Source organism: Bactrocera dorsalis, chromosome 3 (genome assembly GCF_023373825.1).
Source record: "Bactrocera dorsalis isolate Fly_Bdor chromosome 3, ASM2337382v1, whole genome shotgun sequence".
NCBI lineage: Eukaryota > Metazoa > Arthropoda > Insecta > Diptera > Tephritidae > Bactrocera > Bactrocera dorsalis.
Genome location: NC_064305.1, coordinates 15,138,393 through 15,150,241, shown reverse-complemented (window position 1 = coordinate 15,150,241; position 11,849 = coordinate 15,138,393). Strand labels below are relative to the sequence as shown.

Here is an 11,849-nt window from a genome sequence, read left to right as displayed (position 1 = left end):
GATAAACGATACGAACTTTTCAGCCTTCTCTTGTGTTATGACATTGGAGAGCACCCTAAGCATCGATTCGCTACTTCAGAGCCTAAGACATCGTAAGGAGCGCCAACTAGTATGTAATAGCAAGCGAGCGCTGACAGATCTCTCTATATTAATGACAGTTTTGCTTGCCAATCACATCATTTAATAATTTCCCATAGGGTTCGATCGATCGATTTTATTTTTATTTTTTTCAAGCATTTTCTATTAAACGCTTAGTGATTAATCATAAGCAAATAATCAATTAGTGTAAACAGCAATGTAAACAAGAAGCAATCTAGATGCGCCAATGTATATAAACAGATTTGCATTATCAGCTAAAAGTCAGTTAATTAATGCCGTAAAGTAGAATGAGAGGAAAATTCCCTGTGATAGCAGACCATTGCGTTGAGCTCGATTAGCTGTCAAGTAAAACACTTTTTTATACAAAATAGCAACAAAATTGAAAGAGTTGCATATCAATTCAAAATAAAATAAATACATACATACATTTGTTTTAAAATTTTTATTTAGATGCACACAAATTACAAAAATAACAATAGCTGCCAGATCAAACCCTTAAATCCACACGAGAGTTTATCAGCAAACGAAACACAATCTATGCTGCGTACATATCTCGGCTGCTTATCAGTCGTTAACGAAACTTGCGCGCCGAACTGTGGAATCGTGGCTTATCTCACGGCATTGCCGATTTTTCGCAGCATCAGCAGCTGAGCTAGCGGTCAAGGGCTATCAAGCGCAAACATTTGCTAAACATTGTGAATGCAAGTGAGCTGTAACGACAATAATAACAATACAATAAACAACAACAATAGCAAGTTGGGTACGTTGTCATACACGTTTGTGTTATCACTACGCGGTGACCTTAGATTATGCTGGTACTTTCGATGTTCGAGAGGCGGCTGCTGGTCAATCGCTTTCATTTGGCATTGTAGTAGCGAACGCGGCGTTGAGAGTTACGGCTAGAATGCCTTGGCGGACTAGTCAAGACTGGTTTCGAGCAATTCGTGTATAACAAATGAAACTAAAATCGGAGTTACGTGGAAAAAAAAGTGTGAAAGCAGTGTTTTTGGTAGAGTCCCACCATAATTGAAGTATATAGTAAATGCGACGATGAGTTTTCAAATTTGTCGCTGTTGTTTGCGCGAGAATCCTGCGGCTACATATGGTATTTTCGATAAAATTAGCTTCAGTGATTGTTTTAGTAACGGTAATTACAGCGTTGACGGTAGCGTAAGTTTGCGTGCCGCCTTACTCAGCTGTGCGCCGAATCTGCATGTCGAGCACGATGACGGACTGCCGGACGTCATATGTGAACACTGTTTGGTGCGTTTACGCGACGCAATGGAGTTCCGACGGCGTTGTGAGGAAAGCGAACGTGAACTGCAACGCCGTTATGCAGATACGGAACGCGCCATAGAAGAGGCGCTACAAATCATCAACATGATGGATACTAAGGGTCAACAAGGCAACGCAGATTTGGGTTGTGTGACTGGTCTGCATTTAACTGGTGACTTGGGTAAGCGAAATTTTGTAAATGTTTTACTTGAACATACGTAAGCCTGATAGAAAGTGAAATATCACTCGTTTATTAGCTCCAAATGAACTCGCCATGTTGGATGATCTCTTGCAATTGGAAGAGCATAATATCGTACCGCTGCCAGTGAGTGCACAGCATATAGCAACGGCGGAGCAGCCGCCACCACTAAAGGGACTCATGCATAGAGCAGTGAAGGATATGCGTTTACTCAACGATACAACAACAACGGATCTTAAAATACAAATGCCTGTAAGCAACATTGAGCCGGATATAAATGAAGAAGCACCGGTTAGTCCGCAACATACCGACAGCTCAGCTTCGCATACGGACAGCTCACAGGAGTGTACGCCGAAGTCGTTGCATCCCTGTCCCGAGTGTGAAAAGAAATTCACACGCAAATTTCAGCTCAAACTACACATGATCTCCGTGCACAAGTTGGGCGATGGACTGCAGTACGTATGCAAAGAATGCGGCAAAACCTTCGCTTCACGTCACAGCCTTAGCTATCATCAACGTTCGGTACATTCGGACGAGCGGCCATTTGCATGCACGCACTGCGATCGTCGCTTCGTTTTGCGCACACAACTCTCCTCACATCTGCGTATACACACTGGCGAAGCCAAGCCGCGCATTTTCGAGTGTCCGGTGTGTGACAAACGTTGGCCGACCAAGTCGGTCTTGCGCACGCACATGCGCTCCCATGTCGTGACACAGGAGCGTCCCTTTAAGTGTCATCAATGCGAGAAGGCGTTCTTTACGCGCGGTCATCTGAGCTCTCACCTGCTGGTGCATAGCGGTGAAAAGCCATTTTCGTGTCCCACCTGCGGCAAATCGTATCAGTGTGTGGGGAATTTGAATAATCATATGGCGCGACAGCATGACTTCGAACGCAGCTTGGCACGGAGCCGCAGTACTACTGTCGAGCTCTAGGAAATATAGGTTAACATTTCATTATACTCATTTATGCATTATTATTGATATTACCATACTTCTAATTAATCGGTTTTTGTACTTACCAGATTTTTTATATTAATTGAGAGTTATTTGTTTTGAAGTATTAAATGTAGTGTTTTTTATTCCCAATTTCCTGGTATTCATTATTATATTTTGTGGACGTGTATGAGATAGACTTGACATGTTGAACCCGAAAGACTTTTTCAACAGTCAGAAACTTATAATATACGATACTTACATACAGGGTTTGTCCGGAAAGCAATAGGACCGATTTTTTTCGTCGCGACAGTACTTTGGAGCTTGCGCGCACCGACTGGTTTCGATAGAGGGCGTTCCTAGCTAGCGAAAGAGCGGCTAGTCAGTTGTCTCTGAGCATCTGGGGAGTCAGGACAAACATTTTCACGCGACGTGTTTCTGTAACTGTTGCAAGCTGGCAATGCAGCGTTCGTTAGAGCAGAGATACAGGATTAAACTCTGTGTGAAACTCGGTGAATCTGCGACAGAGGCGTTTGATATGATCAGGCATGCTTACCCAGATATTGCTTTAACACGAAGAATGAATTCTTCAGCGAATCGTACACTTGTTATAAGCCCCGTTGGAATACCCATCAGTGACTTTTATATATTTCATATTCATAGTCCTCCGTTTCTACTAAATGTAGGGTCCTCAGCTATGTTATCAATATCGTTTTTTTGCGAACTCTACTTGACGGCAGTTTGAAAAAAAAATTCAGTTCTTTCGGTACGAGTCTAGCGTTGACCCGCTTCGTCTCTAAAACATTAAACAAAATGAGTTGAGTCGATCCATAAGCGCTATTGAGAGTCTTTTACGATTTTCTGGTACCTATACAACATAGGCAAGTAAGCATCGGGGGTCTCCACGGTGTTGAACCAATCGTTACAATTCTTTAAAAATTCTCAAAATAGGCTCCTTCTGCGTCGATGCAGCGCTGCTAGCGCGATTTCCAAGCATTGAAGGCGTCTCGGAAGGCATTCTCTTTGAGCTTTGAAAGCCGAGGTGCATGCTGTTTGGATTCCTTTTTATCGGCATTTTCAGGCAAGGAAATAAAAAAAGTCCGGGTGGCCGCATCTGAGCTGTAGGCCGGCTGCGGCAGCGTTGGGATGCCGGCCTTGATTAGGTAGCTATTCACAAGAAAGGCTGTGTGAGCCAAGGCGTTGTTATGGTGCAACTTTTAGTCAGCTGCGATGTCTTGTCGGACCCTTTAATTGACCCTTCGGTACTTTATTGTCGTAGACACCACTTACACGGTTATATCCAAGTTTACAACAGATTTTTCATCCATTCGGACGACATGACCTAGCCAGCGTTTCGTAATTCCATGAACTATGTCAATGTCATCATATATCTCGCACAGGACATTGCCAATGCGCAAAGGACCATAAGTACTCCGCAAAACCTTTTTTTTCGAAAACTTGTAACGCTGACTCATCAGATGTTGTCATCGTCCACGCCTTTGCCCCATAGCAGGGAATGATGAGTGACAGTAGATTGAAAAAGTCGCATGATAGGAAGTCGCCTTGTCTGAGACGTCGTTTGATATCAGTAAGCTTTAATCTTTCTCACAATATCCTCGATAAAACCTTATATCCGATGTTGAGGAAGCTTATCCTGTGGTAGTTGGCGCAGATTGTGAGGTCTCTATTTTTGTGAATTGAGCAGAGCAAATTTAAGTTCCAATCATGTTTTCGTCCGAACATATTCTACAACGAAGCTGATGCATGCCGGTAATCCATCGACCCCCACCGCAGGCGAAAACTTGCCCTAGACCCCAAATAACTTGCAAACCTTATGCATCTGAAGGTATTTCCTTATACCCGAACTTAGTAGCTCTTTCTTACTTGTTTTAATATAAAGTTCCGCCAGTACCAGAAAATGTGTCCCTGCCTTCAACCTTGAAAATTGCGAGTGTATAAAATGTGTGGTTCCAACCCTATACGGTGCTACATTACTTGTACTTCAATAAAATATAAATTGGGTAACTTAATCAAATACTTTATTATGGCGATATCATTTTAAAATAGTATTCGTTATCCATGGCATGGAGTCGGTGATATTTTCGTATGCATATGGTATTGAAGTTAACATGCCACATACTTTACCACCGAGGGATACCAAACCAACTTGCGTATAATGCTTTTGCGTGAATCTGCCCCTCATGTACTTGGTTTCCCAAAATATGGGGCTACCAGAATCACCTTGGCAAGAGACCGAACGATTTGCACCAGACTTAACACAAAGCTTCGATTGGTCTAGATCATAGAATGAGTGTAATTTTTGGCAAACATCCAAAGCTTCGAGTTTGAGATAACCTTTCTGTAGAACATCAGAACCGCGCACTATATATGTGAAGGAAGGAGAATATTAGTATTTTATACAAAAATATTTGCGCACAATTTTATAACTTACCGTCATTACTTTCGGTTAGTCCCCAGCCGGCTAACGTTAAATTATCTGTTGGCAACATAGCGTAATCACTTGGTGATGTTGGCAAACAAATGGGTTTGATATGAGAGTAAACTTAAGGAAAAATTATATAAAAATTTTTAATATTAATGAGCAATAATGGCGATTAATGAAATATAATTTCATGAATGAGTAATAAAACTGCATATCTACCTTGAAAGTTGATAGCTTTATCAAGTTTTATCAAAGCAACATCTTTGTGCTTGTTCACCGTATTGTAGTCGGGATGTATAAATGGTTTCTGTATTGGATCTATATTAAAATCTACAAATGTTTGGCAATAATTGATATTGTTAGATAGGCAATCTTCTTCGGTCATCAGGTCGTGTTCGCCCAGGCGCACAAATTCTCTGCAAGAATACATTGAAGAAAATAATATTGTAAAAAGCCGCTGAAAGTAATTTACACGTGAAATCTATGTACTTATTGCATATATGGATATTGCTAGTGGGTAATCCAAGTAGAGGTACTTTTTTCAATAGCCTTTTTTTGACAGATCACGCTTGAGTCGTGTCAAGCTGTCATGTCATTTTTGTTCAGTATTGTTTGGCATTTCCTTATGGAAAGACTTACGCCTGAATAACGTTTACAAAACGTTCCACTTTAGTACGAAAATTCACGTTCTATGTACATATATATGGTATAAAGAATGTGTTTTGCGGGCTTCGCTCAACTTATGGTCAACATAATCGGTCTATTGAGCGTGCTAGTCGCAACAAGATCACCCATCTTGAGAGCTAGCATTCATTATTGGTTAATATGCGACCGAATAGATCACGTTCCGGACGCAGTTAATAAAATATAGCAGCCGTAGCTGAGAGTGTACACGACGAAGACCGTGGAGAGTCGGTTCGACGCCGTTCGCAGCAACTCGGACTGACGTATGGAACGATTTGGCGCATTTTACGACGAGATTTTCAATTAAAAGCGTACAAAATACAGCTTGTGCAAGAACTGTAGCCGCTCGACCTTGCTAAAAGACATCGGCTTCGCTCTAGAAGCTGTTGAAAAGAAGATCTGACGTTTTTGAGCCAAATTTTGTTCGGCTCATTTGAGGCCCATTTCTGACTCAATGGGTATATAAACAAGCAGAATTGCCGCATTTGGTGCAAATAGCAATCTGAAGAGATTGAAGAGGTTTCATTTAATTCAGAAAAAACAACTGTTTGATGTCGTTTGTGGACCGGTGGAATCATCGGTCCATATTTCTTCATCTTTCATATCAATGGCGAATGTTATCGCGTATTGATAATCGACTATTTGATATTTGAAATTGAAGTTTGTAACCTCTCGCCGACTTTTCGTTTCAACAATACGGCGCCACTTCCCACACATCGCATCAATCAATGGGTTTATTGAGACAACACTTCGGTGAGCAGATAATTTCACGTTTTGAGCCGGTCGATTGGCCACCAAGTTCGTGTGACATCACACCTTTAGACTTTTTTCAGTGGGGGTATGCAAAGTCTAAAGTCTATGCGGACAATCCCGCTTCGATTCAGACCTTGTAGCAAAACATGACGTGTTAGCAATCGAAATGCTCAAAAGAGTCATCGAAACCCTGGATGAACCGTCTGAGACGTAGCCGCGGAACACATTTGAAAGAGATACTCGTGAAAAAAAATATATACCAAAGACTGTTCTTTCGCATGATAATAAACATTCTCCATTAAATGTGTAGTTTTCTTTAAAAATGTTTTTTCTTTAAAAAAGTAGGGAATCTTGAACTGGAATACCCTTTATTATTCCACGATTCTTTTACCTCACTCCTATCAAAAACTTCATTAATTTTGTTCCATGCACACTGTTGAATACTTACAAATTATCCTGAATGCAGTGAGCCGCTGTCAAAACAACGCGTTCTGTTATTACAGAACCGCCACAGATTGTATTCTTCGTAGAACTGAGTAGTAATGCTATCCACGGAAATTCACCTAGCATAGCATCTATGCCATTAGCAACACGAGTATCCTCCACATTCCCACAATTGTGTTGATTGAGTAAAGCGAGACCACGAGGATTTATGGTTTCCTTTTCCAGTATTATGGCAGGTGTTGTAGATGTGGTGGTTCTTCTGCGATAAGTTTGTCTTATACAGCAAACGACATCACCACTCTAAACAAATATGTCAAAGTTATTTATAAATTGCCAAAGAAAAAAAGCCAAAATGCAATGGATATCCTTACAAGTCCAGAATTTGCGCAATCTGCGTTATATCTAAACATCTCCATTGGCCATGCACAGTCTTCAGAGAAATAACATTGTCCGACGCGGCCATTTGCTTTGCAATAGTAAGCGTCTTGAAAATATTTTTAAAAATAAATTAAAAATAATATTTTTTTTTATTGCTCGCGTTTATTCAACTCACCGGCACTGTGAAAATTATAACAACAACTAAATAAGAGAATTACAGCCAATAAGCGTAGGTTAAGGCCCGCCATTATAACAACCGCACAAGCTGAGTACTCTTCGAAAACTGCTTGGAGTTTTGCAAATACAGAGTTTTATATATAGTAAATATGATACTCAAGCTTTGGTCTGAGTACGTTCAGTTCAAAGTAAGATAAGCCGTATTTATAAATTATTTAAAGCTCTCATTGGTTAGACATTCCAATGATAAGCCAGTATTTCCCGGAATTTTGCCAATATAAATATATATTTTTTTAAATATTGTTCTCCATAAAAGTGGTTGATAAATAAAATTCAGTGATTCTTTAGTTGAATTGTTGGTTATTTCAAACATTTTCCAGGTATAGATACGGGAAGAAGTAAGTGAACTCGAGAATCAAGGTTGCGAAATAATTCGTTTGTTCAATTCGCCGGCCGGCAAAATCCAGCCAAAAATTTGTAAGTAACGGGTGATTTTTTTGAGGTTAGGATTTTCATGCATTAGTATTTGACAGATCACGTGGGATTTCAGACATGGTGTCAAAGAGAAAGATGCTCAGTATGCTTTGACATTTCATCATGAATAGACTTACTAACGAGCAACGCTTGCAAATCATTGAATTTTATTACCAAAATCAGTGTTCGGTTCGAAATGTGTTTATCGACAAATTTTGTTCAGCGATGAGGCTCATTTCTGGTTGAATGGCTACGTAAATAAGCAAAATTGCCGCATTTGGGGTGAAGAGCAACCAGAAGCCGTTCAAGAACTGCCCATGCATCCCAAAAAATGCACTGTTTGGTGTGGTTTGTACGCTGGTGGAATCATTGGACCGTATTTTTTCAAAGATGCTGTTGGACGCAACGTTACGGTGAATGGCGATCGCTATCGTTCGATGCTAACAAACTTTTTGTTGCCAAAAATGGAAGAACTGAACTTGGTTGACATGTGGTTTCAACAAGATGACGCTACATGCCACACAGCTCGCGATTCTATGGCCATTTTGAGGGAAAACTTCGGACAACAATTCATCTCAAGAAATGGACCCGTAAGTTGGCCACCAAGATCATGCGATTTAACGCCTTTAGACTATTTTTTGTGGGGCTACGTCAAGTCTAAAGTCTACAGAAATAAGCCAGCAACTATTCCAGCTTTGGAAGACAACATTTCCGAAGAAATTCGGGCTATTCCGGCCGAAATGCTCGAAAAAGTTGCCCAAAATTGGACTTTCCGAATGGACCACCTAAGACGCAGCCGCGGTCAACATTTAAATGAAATTATCTTCAAAAAGTAAATGTCATGAACCAATCTAACGTTTCAAATAAAGAACCGATGAGATTTTGCAAATTTTATGCGTTTTTTTTTTAAAAAAAGTTATCAAGCTCTTAAAAAATCACCCTTTATTTCATGCATGGAAAATTCTCTCAGTTGAAAATAACCAACAACCATTGGGAAGAGTCTTAGAAATGAGTCATTCGCCGTATGAAATAATCAGCAAATTAGAGTAAAATTAGTAAAATGTCATGTAATGATAATGCCGGCCGAGCTATTCTAATACGGCGGTGAAGAACTGACAAGGTGCGTGCATCAGTTTCTTTGATAGGACCTTATCAGTGTGGCTTTAGACTAGGACAATCTACTAACGACCAGATTTTCACCGCGCGCCAAATATTGGAAAAGAACCGTGTAAAGAAAATCGACACACACCATCTCTTCATCGTTTTAAAACCCCTTTCTACAGTACGACAAGGAGACGACAAGAGCTTTTATTCCGTTATGTTTGAGCTTGACTTCGCCGCAAAACTAATACAGCTGTGTAAACTGACGTAAAGCAACATCTAAAGCTCCGTCAGGATCGGGAAGGACCTCTCGAAGCGGTTCGACACCATACGTGGTTTCAGACAAGGCGACTACTTAACGTGTGACTTGTTCGCTCTATTGCTGTAGAAAATAATACGAGCTGCAGAGCTACAGGTGCTGGCGTAAGCCGATGATATTGCTGCCATGATATCATTGACCTCATCAATCGCGAAGTTAGTTTGGCTTTTTCAAGAAGTTGTTATCGCACGTGTCATTTGTCTGAAGAGTCTACCAATACCAAAGCACAAGTTTATAATTAAGAATTTAAAAACCGTTCATTTTCAATACTCTAGAGCAGTGGTCTACAAATTTACTCATTCAAACGATTTATATTTGAACAAAACACATGCGAAATTTTTAATTAAATAATATAATATAACAAACAGTCTTCACATTTGAAGACGTACTTATATGACGTCAAGTCAACCGTACAGAGGAAATTCAGTTTATGCAATGTAAGAACCGTTTCATCAATTTTTAGAACCCAACCACTTTATGTTTATTTTGCTGATATTTTCACTCTAAAACAAATTTCGACACGGATTTTCGATTTATGCCGCTTTAAAACATAATAACCAGAGAAAAACCGATTTACTCTGATTTAAATATCATAAAATTTATATTAGATTCAAATAAGTTGCTTATGTTAATATTTTTATTATTTTTAGTGACATCGTTTTAAATGGCTTAATACCGGAACAAAACACACGATAACCCTTTACTTCCAGTTGTAAAGGAATTCCTCGAAAATTCCTCTATTTTGACAAATCGCCTAAACACGCATCAGCTGTTCATGTATGTCAAACAGGTGATGTAACTAAAAAACAAAACAACTTCTGTATTATTATTTATAACATTACAGTAAACTTAAACGCGTTCCTTTAAAATTAAAGATGTTAATAATACGCCAATGGCGTCAATTAAATGGAGTAACGCCATCAACGTCCAGGAATTGGTTATGTCTACAAACCGGTCAACAATACACAGGAGCAAAACAATGCGGACAACACCGGCAAATGGCCACCAGTGTCGGTGCCGCAGATGCTAAGGCCAGTTTAGAAATCGACGGAAAAATTTATCCAACAGACGATTGGACAAATGTCACGCCAAAAATATTATCCTATTTGGGTGTAAACAAACATTTGCAACGCAACCATCCGCTTTCAATTATACGTCAACGCATTATTAATTATTTCTACGCCTGCTACAGAAACTCACGCGGTAATCCATTATTTTCGGTTTATGATCAGTTAAGTCCTATTGTGACAGTGGAGCAAAACTTTGATAATTTACTATTTCCCGCCGATCATGTAAGTCGTAACAAGTCAGATTGCTATTACATTAACCAAAATCAATTATTGCGTGCCCACACCACCGCTCATCAAGCAGACCTAATTGCTTGCGGTCTAGATAATTTTCTGGTAACTGGTGAAGTGTATCGACGTGATGAAATTGACTGTACGCATTATCCTGTCTTCCACCAATTAGATGCAGTGCGATTGGTTACGAAGGACACACTTTTTGGTCGTAATCTAGATTTGGAAATATTTGAAAATGATTGGCAATTCAAAGTAAAAGATGCTCCAAAGCCTGAAACCTCTTCAAAATGCTTAGATCAAACGAAACAAATGTGCCATACACTTGAAGCAGTGAAATTGATGGAACACGAAATGAAGGGTGTGCTGGTGGGGCTAGCACAGGATTTGTTTGGTTCGCAATTGGAATATCGCTGGGTGGACACATATTTTCCCTTTACACAACCTTCCTGGGAGTTGGAAGTACTTTATAATGGTAAATGGCTAGAGGTGCTTGGATGTGGTATTATGCGTCACGAGATTCTTCAACGATCAGGCGCTCACAATAATATAGGCTATGCTTTCGGTTTGGGTTTAGAGCGTTTGGCAATGGTGCTCTTCGATATCCCTGATATAAGGCTGTTTTGGTCAAATGATAGTGGATTTCTCAAACAATTTAATGAAGACAATTTGCACAAACTACCTAAGTACAAACCCATTTCCGTTTACCCGCAGTGCAGCAATGATCTTTCATTCTGGTTGCCTTTGGGTGTAGATGTGGATGCTGGTTTTGCTTGTAATGATTTTTACGATCTTGTGCGTTCAGTAGCCGGTGATGTGGTGGAACAAGTGAGTTTTAAAAAACGTTTATGTTTTTAATTTTAACTATATAAATTTTAACTATATATCACGTTTAATATTTCTTTATCTTACAGATTAGCTTGGTAGATCGCTTTAAGAATCGTAAAACAAACAAATCTAGCGTATGCTTCCGTATAGTCTACAGGCATATGGAGCGCACCTTGACGCAAGCAGAGGTCAATGAGATACACAAAAGCATAGCTGATGCTTGTGTGGAAACCTTTAAAGCAGAAATTCGATGAAACACAAATGGTTTTGTAAATAAATAATTTAATATTATTTGAAAACAAACTTTTCGTTTGTTAATTATAGATCGAAATACCAGATATATAATTCATAAATAATTAATTGTTAATTTGGTTAGAAATGTTAATAGCAAGAGTATAAACTTAAATAACGAATTTAAGTTTTATTTTCAATGTTATATTTTGC

General features: G+C 39.4%; 3 protein-coding genes across 3 annotated transcripts; 2 read left to right on the top strand and 1 right to left on the bottom strand.

Annotated features, from left to right (window-relative positions):
* The first annotated feature begins 969 nt into the window (after positions 1–969).
* On the top strand, positions 970–2,650 carry LOC105232843 (zinc finger protein 75A). The gene is made up of 2 exons (XM_011214723.4): positions 970–1,555; positions 1,632–2,650. Exons 1-2 carry the CDS (start codon positions 1,150–1,152, stop codon positions 2,504–2,506), a joined length of 1,281 nt encoding a protein of 426 aa, XP_011213025.1. The 5' UTR covers positions 970–1,149; the 3' UTR covers positions 2,507–2,650.
* Positions 2,651–4,528: 1,878 nt separating this feature from the next.
* LOC105232846 (phenoloxidase-activating factor 3) lies at positions 4,529–7,542 on the bottom strand. The gene is made up of 6 exons (XM_049454038.1): positions 7,384–7,542; positions 7,202–7,314; positions 6,835–7,130; positions 5,169–5,365; positions 4,959–5,069; positions 4,529–4,888 (listed from the first exon to the last, which is right to left on the bottom strand). Exons 1-6 carry the CDS (start codon positions 7,454–7,456, stop codon positions 4,560–4,562), a joined length of 1,119 nt encoding a protein of 372 aa, XP_049309995.1. The 5' UTR covers positions 7,457–7,542; the 3' UTR covers positions 4,529–4,559.
* A 2,517-nt stretch (positions 7,543–10,059) lies between these two features.
* LOC105232842 (probable phenylalanine--tRNA ligase, mitochondrial) lies at positions 10,060–11,818 on the top strand. Its single transcript, XM_029553221.2, has 2 exons — positions 10,060–11,405; positions 11,492–11,818. Exons 1-2 carry the CDS (start codon positions 10,155–10,157, stop codon positions 11,657–11,659), a joined length of 1,419 nt encoding a protein of 472 aa, XP_029409081.2. The 5' UTR covers positions 10,060–10,154; the 3' UTR covers positions 11,660–11,818.
* The last annotated feature ends 31 nt before the right edge of the window (positions 11,819–11,849 follow it).